The 19,196-nt window shown below is 39.9% G+C and overlaps 1 protein-coding gene across 9 annotated transcripts in view; it reads right to left on the bottom strand.

Moving 5' to 3' along the window:
• Positions 1 to 19,196, bottom strand: part of adgrb1a (adhesion G protein-coupled receptor B1a) — a 410,472-nt gene that overhangs the window by 57,339 nt on the left and 333,937 nt on the right. For all 9 annotated transcript variants that reach the window (XM_052022801.1, XM_052022802.1, XM_052022803.1 and 6 more), the window contains 2 exons: positions 7,575 to 7,641; positions 7,349 to 7,434 (listed from right to left, as the gene is read on the bottom strand). In XM_052022801.1, the coding sequence (XP_051878761.1) occupies positions 7,349 to 7,434; positions 7,575 to 7,641 (153 nt within the window). The remainder of the gene's footprint in view (positions 1 to 7,348; positions 7,435 to 7,574; positions 7,642 to 19,196) is intronic.

Here is a 19,196-nt window from a genome sequence, read left to right as displayed (position 1 = left end):
AATGGAGGGAGAGTGGGACCAACTAAAGTGCTCTTTGAAAGAGCTGACAGAGAAATGGGCGAAATGAGTGCACTGTACTATTATATAATTTAGTTTTTAATATATGCATACACAGTTCCCTTTACGGCTAATTTCACCACTATCATCTGGAGATTTGTGGAGAAGGAATTAAAGGGAAACATTTGTAATTTAATGGTTGACAGTATCCATAAAGATGTTTTTCACTTAACCAATTTCCTAAATTAATGGAACCTGTCTTTTAGAAAATAAAACTTCTAAAATATTGAGAAGAGTAGGAGATGCAATAACTCAAGCTAGGCCTGGGTTTTAAAAATGTACAGAGTATATTACTTCTAGAACAGAAGTGGGTCTAATTTTAAAAAGAAAACAAAACATTTTTAAAAATGAAAACCTTTCCAATTAAAGCTTTCTAATTCTCTCAGAACCAACAGAGTAATAACATGACTTAGAGCTAAGGCACAGGTTTGTTGCAGAGGCAGAATGGAACTCTCTGACAGCTGCTGCTGTCTCCAGTGAGATTGCTAAATTAGTTCCAGTGAGTGACATACTCTGAGCTGCACAATGCCGTCCACTAGGGCTGCCCAAAGTGATTGCACGCTGACTTTCAACAGATTTCTCAGGCTTTGGGAGAAAAGGAAACTGTATTCCCTTGTGCAGTCTCAGCTGAAGTCCAGTCTCAATGCTACAGCAAGTTCACAAATTGAGACTGTGAAATCTGAATTGATCCATGAACATGATAAAAGATTTGATTCAGAAATCTGAACTTACCTCAAATGATATTTAATTATCTTTTCATCATCAATTAATCTATTAGCATGACAACTAGCTGGATGAAATACTGCAGTTTCAAATGTGATTCTATATAAGTCAGTTTTGAATTCCCTCTAGTGTTTGATCAAGCTGGAGTAAGAAACCACACATTTTGTCATGAGAACCTGGAATAACAGGCTGGTGCAGAAATCTGCTCGGGTGCTATGGAGTGATAATGCATGACCCCATAAGAATACAGAGTTAAATTCCAATCCAGCAAGATGCAACAGGGTTAAAATATCGAGTGAAACTAAAAATATAATGCTAAATGATGAGCAATTCCCCGAGCCAAATTGGAAGTATTTGTCATCATGTTGTTTCCCAGTAAGGAACTTTCAACATTGTCTACCCATTGGGAGAAGTGGAGGCAGGAAGTAGGTGTTGGGGAGTCCACCACAATGCAAATGCATTCCTGCCATTTCATCCTTTAACTTATTTTAGATCAGAAATGGAACACTATCAAATGGAAAGAGGAATCAATCAAAAGCCATGGTTTCATATATCACTGACATTAAAGGAGACAGCAAAGTGAACAGCAAAAACAGAAAGAAAATGCTGGCGATACTCAGAAGGTCAGGCAGCATCTTTGGAGAGAGAAGAAAATTGATTTTTTTCTCTCCATAGATGCTGCCTGACCTTCCAAGTATCTCCAACATTTTCTGTTCTTATTTCAGATTTCTAGCATTTGGAGCGTGTTTATTTTCCTGTACCCTTGTTTCCAAAAGAATCGGAGCACTCTGGTCACCCTATTTACTTTGCCACAAGAGCTTGGAGTCTGTGGTTCCACCCAAGCCTTGGATTCACCCAATGCACAGACCATTTACCACAACAGTCTGAATATGAATGTTCAGAGCAGTCTTTATGTTTTATGAACCATATGCACCGAAAAATCCTCTGTGCAAACCTCTGTTAATATGCTTTCAAAATGCCAATTTACAACTTCACAGCACCAGCTGCTATAACATAGTGTCAAGACTCCCCATAACTTTAAGAAAGCAGAGTCACAGACGGTTACGAAGTCAAAGTGTGAAAGTGCTCAGATTTATCAGAAAGCCATCTAGTTAATATTATCCATTTTCATTAATTATCATCCCTGTTCTGGAGTCACCTCGTACCAATTCACTGCTGAAACATTTGTCTATTTTACCTTTCTTTTCCAAAGGAAAACAAAAAAAATTTTACTGATAAATCGTTTCTGTTTTCAGAGTTGGTCTCCATTTTGCTCCTACCAACTGTGAGAAAATAGGTTGCTAAGCTACAGAGTGTGCTTATTGTTGTTATGAAGGAAGCCCAATCCTTTACTGTGAAGACCTTGAATTCAAATGCAAGGTTTAGTGGTTTCAAGGCCACAACTCTCATCACAATTAGGAGTCACATTATATAACAACCAATTTCAGCTTCTACAGCCTAAAGGAATAAACACCAATAGTTTACAATCGCTTAACACTGTTCTGCTATCACTATGGAAATCAAGTATAGAAGGCCAGGCACATGTTGTAGTCTTTCAGCAATGGTAAAGTAACTATGCAGACTGTGAATAAGAATCTGTCTAGAATTTCACCTCTGGTTGCCAAATGGAACTGAATTTTGAAGAAGAAATCAGTGCGACTGACCACCTTTCAATTTCAAGGCACTCAATCCTAAAGCAGATTTCTGTGTTTGTAAAAGATTCACCATTTTATGGTGAAAGTGTTGTCATATCGATAGCTTTCAGTTCCAAAATATGTAAAATACAAGTTTTAAAAGATATATATTTTTGTACTCAGATTGCTCAAACAGTGCACTCATTCCTCATTATCTGCTGCTTGCTATCCGCAACTCAAGGAGCCATCTCAATTTTTTTTCCAACAAATATATCTATACAGGTGTACACATTGAGGAACCAATCACTATCTCTATAAATAAGGTGATCAGTTTACCAATCCCTTGTGTCAGGTGTTCCCTGCTATGTGCTGTTTGAATGGAGAACAGTTTATCTTTACACAACTGTACCATGTAACATCAAAACAGGTCACTGCTTAAAAGTATCAACACATTCAATGGAAGTAGTTTGTTAGCTGGTATCATTTCCATTTAGGTGTTTAAATATTTTAATAGGCTTATTAAAGTGTGTTTATACTTTTAGAATTATTACAGGGCATATTTATGTTTACTGGGGACCTTATTGGCATCCACAATTTTTGTTATCCACAGGAAGTCCATGCCACTGTTCTTCCAGGATAAAGACCGAGTGTGAATGCAAAACTCAGTATTATACTGTGTCACACAGACTAGGGCCCTAGTCCATGCTGAACTAGCTAATGTTTGCCAAAGTAAAGGCGACTATTGGAATAAGAACGTAAAATGGGAGCAGGAGGAAGCCATTTGGCTCCTCAAACCTCCTCCACCATTCAATAAGGTCATGGTTGATTTTAAACCCTTTTGGCTATTTTAAACCTTATGAAATTTTAAAGTCAGCAAATGGTGACAACCTTTTAAAGATAGTAACACTGAGATTATGCCTGAAGGTCCAAGTCCAACTTATCCACATCATTCCCCAAAGGCTAACAAATAAACACAGATCACATCTTAATCACAGATCAAATCCTTGCTAAATAGTGTGATTCAACAGATGTCAGGAAAGAACAGAGTAAGACATGGCTATTATGCTCCACAAGGTCAAGCAACTTTGTAATACATATGTGGAGGTCAAAACATGATTCACAGAGTCATGCAACAGAAGCAGACCTTTTGGTGTATCGAGTCCTTGTCAATGATCAAGCACTCACCTGTATTGATCTTACAATAATCCTATATGATTCTCCTCATATTCCCTCCAACTCTTCCCAAATTCTACCACTTACAAACAAACTCAGGGCAATTTTCAGTGGCCAATTAACCAACAAACTAGTACATCTTTGGTACGTGGGAGAAAACTGGAGCATCGTGAGGAAACCCACGCAGTCACAGAGAGAATTTGCAAGCTCAATATAGACAGCACCAGAAGTCAGGATTGAACCAGGATCATTGGAACTGTTAGGTAGCCACTCTACCACCCTAAAGGATAGGTACTGAATGATAACCACAGTTTATGTAACTGAATACCAACAGACATTACATGAAAGATGAACTTGTGGCTAAACAGCTGTTGCAGGAGGGAGGGCCTTAGGTATGTGGATCATTGGGATCATTTCTTGAGTAGTTGGGAACTACACATGAAGGAAAGGTTGAAAGTAAACTGTTGGGGGACCAATATGATTACAGGAAGGTTTGCTGATACTACTCAGGAGGGTTTAATCTAATTTGACAGTCAGGTGGGAAGCATTGTAGCAGTGCAGCAGGTGGGGAGAAGAACAGAGGATAATCAAGCAAGTCCAGTGGACAGAGCAGACAGAGGTAGGTTAGGGAGCATGGAAGGGCTGGCAGGCTCAGATGCATTCATCTTAATGCAAGGAGGCGCACAGCTAAGTCCAATGAGTTCAGAGCATGAATCACCACTTGGAATTATGACGTTATTGCAATCACAAAAATATGGTTTGGGGAAGGACAGGACTGGCAGCTTAATTTTCCAAGTATGGAAGTCTCAGATGTGAGAGAGGGAGGGGCATTGCACCACTGATTGGAGAAAACACAATGGCAGTACTTAGCGAAGATATCCTGGTGCGATCGTCCTATGAGTTCACATGGGTAGAATTTAGGAATGAGAGAGGGGCAATCACTTTGCTGGGGTTATACTATAGGCTGCCCAATAGTCAGCAGGAATTAAAGTTACAGATATGTAGGCAAATCGTAGAAAGGTACAAGAGCAATAGGGCTGTAGTAGTGGCAGATTTTAACTTTCCCAGTGTTGACTGGGATTGCCTTAGTGCAACGGGCTTCGATGGGGCAGACTTTGTTAAGTGTGTACAAGGAAGTTTTTTGAGACAATATGTCAAGAGTCCTATTAGATACAGGGCAGAACTTGACCTTATTTTAGGAAATTAAACAGGACAAGTGGTAAAAGTGTCCATGGGGGAACACTTTGGCAACAGTGACCATAGTTATGCAAGTTTCCAGATAGCTATGCAAAGGGATTACATTATGAAATATCGGTCCTCAAATTAAGATCTTGAATTGAGGGAAAGCTGATTCCAATGGCAAAAGAAGACCTGATGAAAGTGGATTGGTAGTAGATACGTGCAGGTAAAATGACAGCTAACAAACTGAAGTCTTTTAAAAGAGAGTTAGGAAGACTTGAGGGCCAGCATGCTCCGGTAAGGGTGCACATGGCAAAATTAGGGAATTGTGGATGACAAATGATATTGAAGGTTGGATGAGGAATAAAAAAGGAAACATACGGCAGGTAAAAGCAAATGGGATCAAGGGAGTGTCTTGAGGAATATAGGAGAGAACTTAAGAAGGGAATTAGGAGGGCAAACAAAGACCACTTGGCAAGTAAGATGAAAGAGAATCCCAAGACATTTTATAAGAACATCAGGAGCAAGAGGGTGGCCAGGGAAAGAGTGGATCCCCTTAGGAATAATCTACGTGTGGAGCCAGGTGATGTGGGAAAGGTCCCAAATAAATACTTCTCATTTGTATTCACCAAGGAGAAGGATGTGGAATATTCAGGGAGGGGTACACGGATAATCTGGAGCAGGTCAGTATTAAGGAGCAAGAGCTATTAGATGTCTTGGGATACGCAAGGGTTGATAAATGCCCAGGGTCGGATGAGCTCTATCACATGTTTCTATGGGAAGCAAGGGAGGAGATAGCTGGGGCCCTGATGGAGATTCTTGCATCTTTGTTAGCCGCAAATGGACTGAAGAAGCGCTAATGTTGTTCTTTTATTTAAGAAAGGCATCGGGGAGAAGCCAGGTAACTACAGCTGATGAGCCCTATGTACTTTTGGAAAGGCAAGGGCTGATCAGCGACAGTCAGCATGTTTTTGTGCAGGGGAAACCCTGCTTTACTGACTTGACTGAACCTTTTGAGGAGATAATCAAGAAGACTGATGAAGGCAGGGTGATACACATTGTCTATATGGACTTTAGTAAGGCATTTGTCAAGGTCCTGATTGGTAGGCTGGGCCATAAGGTTAAGACACACGGCGAGCTGGTTTATTGGATCCAAAGTTGCCCACACGGCCCGGTAGTGTAGCGGTTAGCATAATGCTATTAGAGCGCCAGCAACCCAGGTTCAATTCCGACCACTGCCTGTAAGGTGTTTGTATATTCTCCCTGTGTCTGCGTGGGTTTCCTCTGGGTGCTCCAGTTTCCTCCCACATTCCAAAAACCTACAGGTTAGGAGTTTTGGGCATGCTATGTTGGTGCCAGAAGAGTGGTGACACTTGCGGGCTGCCCCCAGCACATTCTCAGTAACGCAAAAAGACGCATTTCACTGTGTGTTTCGATGTACAGGTGACTAATAAATATCTTAAATTGACTTGGTGATAGGAGATAGAGGGTGGTGGTGCTTTTCAGATCAGAAGTCTGCATACCACAAGGATTGGTGCTAGAGCTCTTGTTGCTTGTGATATACAGTATGTTAATGACTTGGATGTGAACATGGGAGGTATGATTATTAAGTTTGCAGCTGACACAAAAGTCATTAACGGATAGCAAGGGAACTTGATCAAGACTACAGCAGGACACAGAGCAGATGGAAAGTTGGGTGGGCAATGGCAGTTGAATTTATTCCCGACAAGTGCAAGGTGATGCATTTTGGGAAGTCAAATAGGGATAGGACACGTGCAGTAAATGGAAGGGTGCTAAGGAATGTTGATGAACAGAGGGACTTTGTGCTTCAAGTCCAATGTTCCCTGAATGTGGTAACACAGATAGGATGGTGAAGGCAGCATATGGCATGCTTACCTTCATTAGTGAGGGCATGCAACATAAAAGTTGTGATGTTTTGTTGCAACTTTACAGAACATTGGTTAGACTGTGACTCTATGATAACAGCCTTTGGAAAACGAAGTAAGAAAACTGCAAGATAATTTTTTCAATTAATTTAAACGCTACTGAGCATTATTATGTTTTAAACTGTTCAGATTGTCCAGTTGTGAGGACTGGCATTCATTCCTTTGTTAGAAAGTCTCAATTGTATATGTCATCTTTAAACAGATGTATGTATCAATTTATATTTCTAGCCAGCAAACTGGTACATTCCTTCCAGAGCATTCAGGTGCTGACATCTGTGCAACCTATTAACTAAATAAGATAACAAAGCTGTTTGTTGACCAAGAAAAAGGATGTTGTTTCATTAAATTCTCTCAAACACAACATAAAACTGTGACCAAATCAGAAGTAAATTTCAACAAGCCAAAGATATAGCAACATCATCAATGTGAACTTTAGAGTATGCCAATGGTTGATGGCTTGCTGCATTTGGTAATTAATCATAATTTAACATTTTACGGTTACTATTTGCAAGCAGCTATATTGGGTTAGTAAGCACTGGAGGAATAATAAACCATATTGATTATTTCTAATCAAGGAAATATGGTGAAAATCTTTCAAAGATAATAAAATGCTAGATGATGTATTTATAATCATACCCTGCCCGTTCCTTCAGTTTCTTATCTGTTATTCCATCTTTCGAAACAAGTTTGTTAAATACCAGAATGCCAATAACCATGTTCACCTGTTGAAATAAAAATGTATAAACATAAAATATCTTTTTAAAGGCAATATTCAAAGCTCCAAAGTGTAACTTTCTCTCTCATTATTTTACCACTAAGATAGTTATCAATGGTAAATGAAATGAGACTCAAAATATGATACCAAAACAACAACGGCTGCAGGTCCAACAAAGGCATAGAGGAGACCACCTTCCAAGGAAAGCCAGCAACTGCAATATAAGAAAACAATACAAGGGTACAGAGTTAGACGTAGGACATGCTATTGATCGAAGAATGTAAGATGTGTTATGGCTAAACTGCCTAATCATGAATGTGATGTCCCAACATTCGAACAATGTTAAGTTGACATTAAATATCTGTTTCTTTAAAGAGTACCTTTTTCATATAATCCCCATTTACTATAATAATTTGTAAGATAAAGGCATACAATATCAAGGTCTCCAATTAACTTCAAAAGAGAGCATTACCTCTCGAGCCAATTTCCCACCCCCCGGCTATCTCAAACACTATCAAACTGTGAATTCAGGTTGCGGTGCCAACCCATCAAAGAGAGCAAAATTTAGGCACCTTCTGGAGGAGCAAGTCCAAAGGAGAAAAGAAGCAGCAACTCTCCAACAGTTTCAAAAATGGTTAACTTAGTTTCCAAAACATGATAAAACAAGGACAAAACTAACTTCAAGTCCACAACAGCTAGCTGGATGCATTCCAATTAATTTGGGTGACAATTTGATGTACTTTTAACGCTGATATAAAAAGGAAGACAGAATAACATGGGATTTTCAGCAGTCACTGAAATATCCCAATAACCACCTGAACTCTCTTTCTATTTCGTTGAACCTTTCTCATCACATGTTGACATTCTTCTTGTCTTTTAATTCTCCTCCAATTTAGACTGGCACTTCTTCCCCTCTCCTTTCAATTCAACCTGGCTCCACCACAGTTTGATATGGAATCGTCCTTTCCCATTATCTTGTTACAGAAAAATTAGTTTCCCAACCCCACTCCTTGCTAACGTTTTTTTCTTCCTTTCCTCTTTCTTTTCTATTTTTGTCAGCAATGTACTTCTCCTGATCACTGCCTTTAATGCTGGAACTGCCCTGCTCCACCTTCACAATGATTGCTGTCATGTCACACATTCTTCATACTAGTAAATCAATATGCTTTCTTGCACTCAACCTCTGTGAATTCAACATTCGTATGCAAAGCACTGGGTCTAGATTTTTCCCATCTGACATTGCCTCCTTTCTTCATCTCTCTTCTATTTTCCCCTTTTTCCTGTTGTCCTCTCCCACTTCCCTTCCCTTCTCTATGAACTTTACCACTCTGCCCTCCCTTTGCTTCCTTCCCCTTTTGGCTTTGCCCTCTTCTCGATCCCCGTCACTCCCTTCCTAACCCCCAGACCAATCCTACGCGAGGTGTGTCTCCTGCGAACGTTTTACTCTGAGAATCCAAAGGTAATAACAACATGAATTAGAAAGGAAGTGGGTAGGAGAGAACATATCATCCCATTCAATGAATGTAAAGATCTGGATAAATCCACAGTTTCCACACAGCCGAAACTTTCTCTCTAGTCCAAAGTAGGCAAATGTAGGCAGCACAAATGCCAAGGAGTAGCATTACCCCACCCCTTTCCAAATTTAATCACTGGCTACCTGGTTGATACTGCTGCAATAGATGATCAGCAGCTAAAACCCCAACTTCATTTTTTAAACTAACACATGAAGAGTATCCCTGTGGGCAAGGAAATGGAGGTTTGCCAGGGTCGAAGGACTTGAACCCATGCGTAAGAAAATTGGAAGCAAAAATCGAAAAGAGAGTATTGCTTTAGAATCTGAAGCAGCCACAATGTCTAATGTACTAATTCCAATCAATTAACATGATGCCATTTAAATGCACTGCACTTCATGAAGTTATGTCAAAGTATGTTCTCCTTTCCTCTGGTAACTGAATATACTTACTGCAGCACTCAGCAGCAGTTTGATATTTTTAAATGAAGATTAATGGAGAGCACGTTTCATGAATAATGTTTGTTTATTAATTAAGTATAGGTTGGTAAAGTAACTGATGCCAAGTATGATCAGGAAACTCATTACTCAACGTCAGGACTTGTAAGCTTGTGAGAAGAATAATGCATTAAGCCCTCTTTGTCAATGAAGCTCAGGGATTTCAACCAGCCTTTAAAAACTGCTTGAATAAATAAATTATACCACACTGAGAGAGCAGATCAGTTACTAGTAAAAATATAGAGAACTGGTAAGTCAATTGTGATGGAAAACTTTAATTCATTAATATTTGTCCTTTTTATTTTAATTTTCAATGGAGTCTCTTTACGAAACAAGGATCTGTGAGATGAAAGCATGAAATTATACTTAACCTGTATGCATGGAAACCAATATATTTAAGCAATCCAAAATTAAGCAGATGGGACACTTTTTATTAATTATTGTAAAGGCACACATAAATTTAAGATTATTTATGCATACTTCATGTGGAGTTGCACAATAGGACTGCATGAACACTTCGAGATCACATTTAGAACCAACCATATGGATGCGAACTAAATGCAATTCTGCTGCACAACTGCAGTTTACAAAGGCTCCAGCTATGCTTTGAAAAGCTATTCACAGCCAATAATACTGACACAATTCAATGCAGAGGCCATACTCATAACAAAGGAAGATCTAAAATAAATTTGTTTTAGCAACAATAAGATTTACCAGAAGTTATTCTGGAACATGATTGGAAGGCAGTTGGCTATTATGCTCTTTCAGGTAATATATATCATTTTCTATCAGAGCTTTACAACACAGCCTCATACCAGAAGTAGCAGTTCAGCATTGTAGTAATGTATAGAGGATATGTAATTGAAGGTGTACCGTTGATAGCTGTTCACCTCCAAGCCAGCAGAGGTCATGGCGCTTTATCTCATGTCACTGTTTTTGTCTTTGACAAACACCATTTTGGTTGATTTCTTTAAGGGCGATGTTGCATACGTGTGCACTCAGCAGACTTGAAGAAAATAAATAAACTTCTGAAAGGATGAAACTCAGTCCCTGCTGTTTTTGCATGCTTAGATAAAATAGACCAATATCAGATCTTCAGACAAGCCTGGGAAATCACCTTCAGTCAGTAGCAGTGTTGAACCCAAATTTGCACTTTTAAGCTGCTTTAGACTGACAAGTATATTTAACATGCTTGTCAGACTAAAACAACTTAAAAGCTCAAATTCCAATAATTGCAATGAAATAAATTGACTTAAGCAATCCATTCAAAACCCCTTCAGCAAAAGGCAAGTGGAAGAGTTTTTAAGTCAGCTTCATGGGGACACCAGAAATAATCAAAATGAAATTGAAAACAGTTTAAGATTCTACATGAAATCAAAAATATCTCAAGGGCAAAAAGAACTTACCCTTGAGAGACAAAGGAGAGTTGTGAGGCAGCGATGGTCATACCATGTTATAGATGAAGTTTTGCCCATTTTCAAAAAAACTCAGTCAACTGCTGAACCATCAGTGTAATGAATTAAGCAGGAACAAACTTGACAACCAATAGATAATGAGCAGCAAAATAAAATCTGCTGAAGTTAGATTAAGACTGACTAACCTCACTAAGGTGACAAAGCAAGTGGAATGAGAAGAACTCTACACCCTCTTGTACTTCATCTTCTGAAAAATGCTTAACCAAAAGATCCTTATAAATGGCTAATACTTGAGATTAATACACAGGGTTCAAGATAAAACCCAATAACAAACTGGCAGAACAGTAACTTCCCATTTCTACTGTATTCCTGGCGAGGATATTGCAGTGTAGAAGAAGCAACACCCAGGAAATGAACTGTCAAACAAAACTTGAGATTACAATGGGTTCAAACCAATAAAAGATCTCCATCATACTAAGAGTTGCTAACACCTGTAACTGACTGTCAGGTGGAAAGGAGAAGATGAAAACCCTGTAGAAATAGTTGGACACTGATGGCCGACGTTAAGTTTCTCTTGGATACATAAACAATGATGGAACAAATAATCCTATTTTGTAAAGAAATTCTGATATCCCATGCCACCTCAATACAACAGAAATTGAAAAAAACCCTCAAGTCAGACCTGCAACTGTGATTACTGAACAAACCTACTTAAAAAAAAACCTGACTTACACTGATTTCAATCATGGTAAATGCTTAACCTTTAAAGTTGCAATGGAATGATGTGTTATAGCTTATAATATGAAATAGCTGAACCCTGTTGCAGGTTGATTATCAAAACAAGCCTTCTATGCCAGCAATCAGATGTTTCAAAACCTTGTTGATGCTCATTAGAGAGTCAGAATCTTTTTCCCAGGACGGGGGAGTCTCGAAGTAGATGGCACAGGTTAAAGGTGAGAGGGGAGAAATTTAAAGGAGATCTGATGGGCAAGTTTTTCCACACAAAAGATGGTGAATATCTGCAATGAGCTGCCAGAGGAGGTTAAAATGTTTAAAAGACATTCGGACAGGTACTTGGATAGGAAAGAAGTAGAGGGATAAGGGCTTAATGTGGGCATATGGGATTAGCGTAGATAAGCACCATAGTCAGCATGGATGAGATTTCCGTTCTGTACGATTCAATAATGATACAAGGCAAGGTTTGGATTTCATTCCTCCAAACATATATCTGCCACAAAATGCCAGTTGGTTGGAAATGAGAAATTCAGCATGCTGCCCCAAGTACCATGTTTAGATATATACATTTTACCTTTGCAATGTCTGATTCTATGAAGCAGCTCATGTTGTGAAACTCCTCCTTCAAACTTGGCATTAAAATACAGCCACTTTATATCTCAAGTCAGAAACTTTTAATTAAAATTAAAAATAAGGTTCTGCTTTTCTGACATGAACTTCATGTCTCAAAACGTCTTGCAATTAATGATACACCTTTAAAGTTTAGATACCACTGTCAAGGAAGGAAACTGCCAAATGATCAGCAATGAGTTACATTACCAGATAATTTATTCCAGTCCTGATTGTTGAGGGAACAATGTGGCTTGAATAATGGGAAATCACCACTACGCTTCTTTGAATAATGCTGTGAGATCTTTACATGCATCTCTGAGGACAGTTTAACAACTTGGTTAGAAATTCTGTTATGTACTGCTGGTTCTTTCAGTGTTTTAAGATGGAAATCATTTATTTCTGGAATAGACCTTGATTACCATCATTCAATCATTTGCCATGCCATACATTCCCCTTGTGGTAAAAATGTGTTTGCTGTCGGTTGAGCAAAAGATGACGTCATTCCCTGTGCAGCGAGAGTTGCCTTGAAAATTAGTGCAGGCTGATCACTCCAAAAACAAGTAACTTTTTTTTAAACACTGCTGTGGACTAAGACTCAGAATAGACTCTTGACCTACTCCTCTCACTTAGCACTCCCCCACCCCCATCCACCATCCCACTATAGTACCAACTCCCACCCATTAATCTCAACTCCTACAAGCCCAAACAACTACAGACCCCAACCCCTGACTTCCTAATCACTGCAGCCCATACCCAATGTTCAGTCTCCATGACAGTACTTGTCAATCCCCACATTCACTGACCGCCTCCCCCAATTGACCAAGGCACTTTGCTCCTCAGCTGATTCTTGACGAACTCCCCTTCCTTCTACAAAGTTCTAATCCAAGCCACCAACGCACTCCCCTACCCCAACTCCCATTCACTCCACTGACCAGGTTCCAACAGGACCCCCCACCGCCAACCCTCTCCCACCCTCATTCCCCTCCCCCTATCCGAATCCAGGCCAAGATGCGAAGGGAAGTGTGCGAAGGCAGTGCAGCAAACTCTCACAGCCCAGAAGTCCCGTGGAGTTTTCAGCAACAGGCCTGTGACCAATAGGAAACTGATGATGATGGGATAACCATGGTACTTCCTCAAATTAAGCAAAGAGTAAAACCAGATTACTGCTCTTTTCTCAATGATCTACTCTTGTCCTTAAATGCTGTTGTCAGGTAACAGGCAGGAGAAATTTCCATTCACAGTTGCATCCACCTATAATTTACTCCACAGGAAACTCAGCATTGAAAACGTTGTGATGAACTCTGTATGTTGTTAGTTCTCCAGAGACTATAACTTCCCTCATGCAGCTGTTCATTGCCTATTTGTTCCAGCATGTACTGAAGTGGTGACACTGGCCACCAGAGAGTGCCCCTCAGCACCTATTTCAATTTTTCTACTCAACAGTTTCTGCTACACTAAAATCGTTTCTGTGACTACCTGGTAAAACTAAACATATGATCAACATGATTCAGTGATGCCACACACCGGGCCATCTTCATGTGTTGCTGGACATAATTTTCCAGCAGTGGAAACCATCCACTCTGATACTTCTAATTTGAAAACCAAAATGGATTGAAAGAAATGAAAATAACCCATTACATGTCTCAAACTCTTACTATATAAAATATCATGTCCCATAAGGAAAATCTGAAGATTAGCTTTGTTGCTACCATTTAAGTCAAAGTTGCAACTTTTCTTTGGACAGGAAACAAATTCCCACACAAACTCCCTGGATATCCACCATCATCAATGGCTAAGGAGGAGACAAATTAACTAACTGCTCCACCATTCTATTTTGACCAGTTACCTGGAGGACATCTGGTTATTTGGGGATAACTCTCGACCCAATTTTCTTTTCACTACATGATGTAATTTCGATTAGAAAAGAAACAAACAAGGCTCAGTTGGTACATAAGTGACACCGCCATACTACATTTGTAATGCAACATATTCTAATACAAATTACAAGACTCCAGATTGACATTATACAATTCTGACATGAATTACACATGTTGTTTGTACTAGTACATCAGCACTAGAAACAAGAATGATAATAACTGGGTTGATTTCTCCCAGTATTGCCTCACTAAGCAATAATATTTGATTATGCTGGGTTGTGGGAACCTACTTTCTGGAAATTCAGTGATAGAGAAACTGAAAGAAACATTCTGCCTTGCATTATTGCCATTGTAGGATCCATGTTACCGTCGGACTTCAAGGCCTGGCTGCTGTGACGGTCACAAGCCATGATTAGGTCTCGGGTGGCAGATACCAAGGTTATACCCTGAACCACCCTGACCTGTGCTTAACAGTTCGTACAAATGTAATTAAATAATTAAACAAAATAATTAAATACTCTTTTAAGGGAAACAAAGTAAACTGATAATAACATGTTTATCTGCGCTTACCTTTTCATTAAGGTCAGTGGCCCCATTCGAAGATGGAGGCTATATTATTGAAACTACCAATGAGTGATTTAAAGCTGAATGGTCAGATGCAGACTGCATTGGCCTTCTCATGTGTGAGTTCCACCTCTGGCCTCAGTAGCTAGTTGGGACCAGCGGCAGAGTGGGATCTCAGATACACTTAGATACTTCCAACAGCCAACCCTACCCTACTACTTGTAATAACCCCACCAGTGTCACTTGCAGGGAACTTAATACCACATCAGTCACCTGTTTTTTTTCAGGTGCTATGTGGACGGCTGTGGATTGCTAGTAATTTTTTTTTAAACAGTGTGACGGTCCACAAGGCTTCTAACGTTCTATATTCCTGCCTTTGGGTACCAAAGAAAAATAAATGTAACAGTTCTTCAAATGATTAAATAAATGAGGTAAAGTGTACCTTGACTAAATCAAACAATATTCTTGTGTGCAAGGCTCCACAGGAATAAACATGCAGGGAAGGCTCAAGTCAAGTCAGCCTGTGTACTACTGAAGCATTTCAGGAAACAGAAGCCGAATAAAAGCCAGGCTCAAGTAGATACAGAAAAACGCTTAAGGTCACATAACGCATTCCTGATATATAATGAACAACATGTTTATTTAATGAACAATGATGCATATTTATTAAGCATTTTATTCAGTTTCGAAGAAGACTGAATAGATTTTACTGCCAGTTAGTCATCTCTGAAATATGGCTGGCAGTTGCATATGCAACACAACTATCACAGGGAGGATATGTGGGGGAAAAAAAACAGTGAAAAGGCAAATATATCTGAGGGGACAACCCGACACTTTCTAATCCTTAAAAATCTTAAAACTCCCACCAAAGACACTTCAAGAATGATTACAAACAATTAAAACCATGGTACTCCCAACCGTGCACCAGGAAGCTCATTTTCTAAGGGCAGATTTCCTCTGACTGTAAGAGAGAGGGACTTTCCTCGGCCCTTCCACTCTTCTACCAGCAAATCCAAGCCTAAGACTGTGATCGCTACACAGAGTCTAGACAGAGCAGATGAGGAGAATGGCTGGCTGCCAGCATCCTCCCCAGTGGTAAATAGATGGCTGACACCTTGCCCCAGGCCGTCAACAGCCACAATTATTTGAGACAGGAGTCAAACACTACCTGGGGTAGGACAGCTGCTTGGTAATTGTGCAAGGTAATTCAGAATTGCCAAAAAACTGCAATGACTTGGCTTTTCTGTGTGATTATATTATGGGATGCCAATTGTTCTGAATGTCCAACAGAGAGGCTGAAGGCAGGGCAGGGAACCTCCTGCCCAATCCCAAATACTCTTAAAGCAGTGTCCTGTAAACCTAGGAGCCCAAGGCCATACATTTAAGGAGCAAGGTTATGGCTGCAGAACAGCAATAGCAGAACATAATTATTGTTGTTATTTTTATTGAAGTCTTTCAGGCTGGGGTGTCTTCATTACTGCAAATCTTTGCCCTAATTCTCCCTGCTCTGGTGCTAATGCTCACATTGCAACATGGCTTACTTAGCTCTTGGTCTCCCCCGAAATCAAGGTCAATGGTGCCTTAGGTGGTGGGACCCCTTCAATCAGGAAGGCTGGGGAAGGACTGGAGATTGGGAGGAAAATGGAAATGGGGAAGGCTGGCAAGAGGCTGGAGATCAGGAGGGACTTGAGATGGATTGGAGTTTGGGAGGGCTGCAGAAGGACTAGAAGTTGAGAGAAGTTGAGAGAAATAAGATCAGGAGGACTGAGGTGGCACTAAAGATTAAGAAAACCGATAGAAGACTGGAGGGCCTGGGAGGGAAAGGAGGACAAGAGGGCTGGAGAGAGGGTCAGGAGAGCCGGAAATTCCATGACTACATGGGAATAGCAATACCACCTGGCAAACTCTGCCTACAAGAAGCCCTGGAGACACAAGAGACTGCAGCTGCTGGAATCTGGAGCAACACACAAAGCCCTGGAGGAACTCACCGGGTCAGGCAGCATCCATGGAGGGAAATGGACAGTTGATATTTTGGGTCAAGATGCTTCATCTGCACTGATGAAGGGTCTTGACCTGAAATGTCAACTGTCCATTTCCCTCCATAGATACCTCCTGACCTGCTAAATTCCTACAACAAGACCTGCCCACAACTTTTCCTTTATTCTCAGGAGATAACCCTAACAGGAGGACTTAGAGGTTGGCATTTGACCTCCCAATCTCTTCTGGCCTCCATGAACATGCAGTCCCTCATGTCTGTGAAGGGCTGACCAGTGAACAGGATAGAGCTAACAATCCTCTATGGATATTCCAGCCGCAGGTCAGCACACTTGGTTCCCTTTCTCACTCCACAGATGCTCTCTGACCTGCTGAGTATTTCCAATATTTTCTGTTTTAATAATCATGTTACGTTTAATCAAGTTTAGTTCTGGGGTCAATGTTTGACATCTAACATTTTTACTTTTCTTATTATTGCAAGTAGTTATTAATAAAATAGTTTCCAACACTTATACATGACTCATTGTGTTTCTATTGTTGCTGGTACGTAACAATCATCTTTGGTTGACTTTACCCCATTTTGTAAACCTCCTTATTACTGTTTGACTGCAGTCCAACTGTTTTCAAGACTAAATTGAGAAACTCAAAATAATGGCCAGAGAATACATATCCTGAGGGAAAATGTGACTAAAACAGACTACTACAAGACCATAGAATATCTAGCAGCCCAGGAAGAGTACGAGAAAAAACACGGACGGTGGAAAGGAGAAAACAAGCCTCCATTACCAGGGGCACCTGTCAATTTCAGATACCACAGACAGTTGTGACAAGAGGGAATTGATGCAATTTGCCACTTCCAAGTAGTCTCAATGAGCATACAGCAGAAAGCCCATTAACTTTGCAAATCGTTTCTGCTCTGTGCTGACAGTTCTCGTCTAAACTGCTGATGGATCCAAAATGCCAGTGAGGCAATCCTAGCAGAATCTAAAGACAGGCCAACTTTAATCAGTGCTCCTTTAAATCTACAGATGTTAAGACAGTGGCTAATTTACAGACCATTACCAAAACAAGGATTCTGAGAAGCACCAATATTTTATCAGGGTGCTTTTTAGAAGGTATCCCAATCTGCTCATTCCAAAACTGCAATACTGTTCATGTTTAAAGCCTCAAAACTTTGAGATAACTTTCAAACTGTCTTTCTTCAGGCTGGCTATGCTTCTCTGCCAAGAACATAGTTCAAAGTCTAAAGTAAATAAACAAATCTGATTTCCCACTTTTAGCAACAAGATGTATTTTTTTTGTAGGAAGTAACCAAACCAAATCTGCAAATGTCATTGTGTGAACGAAGACATCAATGGAACTTCATTAACATGAGAAAATAACATCCCAACTATGCCTGAGACTTAGGCGCAGGTCATCTGCTTCTCATTTGTTCCTGTGAAAGCTTTAGCACTTAAGGGGTTGAAACCTCATTTTCTCATCCTTAATTCTTTGATCCCAGGGAAAGCTTGAGGGAAAAATATACATTTATCTGAAAACACAAGTATTGATGGATAAAGTAATAAAACAAAATGGCCAACAGCAATTTGTGGAATTGTGAATGAGCACACAAGACTTCAGAGTTAGAAGTAATTACTTCATCAAACATTTACTAGGTCACTGTATGCAACTTTAGGTAATTTATTATAGAAACATTAAGGAACATAGGTGTTTCTATGCAGGCAGGAGTGATACCTAGCACAATGGAAGATGATTGTGATTGCTGGAAGCCAAACAACTCAGCTCCAGGCCATGACAGCAGGTGCTCCTCAAGCCAGCCCAATCACCTTTATCAATAAGCTTCCCTTCACTGTAAAAAGTGGGGTTGTTTGCTAATAATAGGACATTGCTCATGAACCATTCTTAACTCCTGAGATAATGAAGCAGTCCATAGCCACAACATTTGGGCAACACCCAGGTTTTGGCCTTGCACCTTATTGTCTACCTGCACTGCACTTCCTCTGTAGCTGTGACACTTTACTCTGTACTGTTATTGTTTTTACCTGTACTACCTCAATGCACTCTGTACTAACTCAATGTAATTGCACTGTGTAATGAAAAGACAAGGTTTTCACTGTACCTCGGTAGCAAATAAGTCACACAATTGAAGTATCAGGTAATGATCATTTCCACAAAAGAAAGTCTAACCAATTCCTCCTGACATTCAATAATGCTGCAAGTAAAATTCACTCGACATCAATATAACAAACAGAATGTCTCCCTTCCGCACTATTATTCCATCAATCTATGTTTCACTCTTAAGTACAAGAGTCTATTTTTAAGGATTTCAGGTCTCATTGTTGTAAGGTCCTGCAGAGAGTTCCGAGGAAGTTGTGGGCATGCTATGTTGGCACCAGAAGTGTGGCAACACTTGGGGGCTGCCCCCAGAACACTCTATGCATTTCACTGTGTGTTTTGATGTAAATGTGACGAATAAAGAAATCTTATCTTAAACTAATTGATCAATATACATTCAAAACTGAGGTCAATCACGTGTATTTTTCTTTTCTTGCTAAATAAGTTT

The sequence above is a fragment of the Pristis pectinata genome, chromosome 9 (genome assembly GCF_009764475.1).
Source record: "Pristis pectinata isolate sPriPec2 chromosome 9, sPriPec2.1.pri, whole genome shotgun sequence".
Classification (NCBI taxonomy): domain Eukaryota; kingdom Metazoa; phylum Chordata; class Chondrichthyes; order Rhinopristiformes; family Pristidae; genus Pristis; species Pristis pectinata.
The sequence above is the reverse complement of the archived record's forward strand: the minus strand, read 5'-3'. Positions and strand labels throughout refer to the sequence as shown.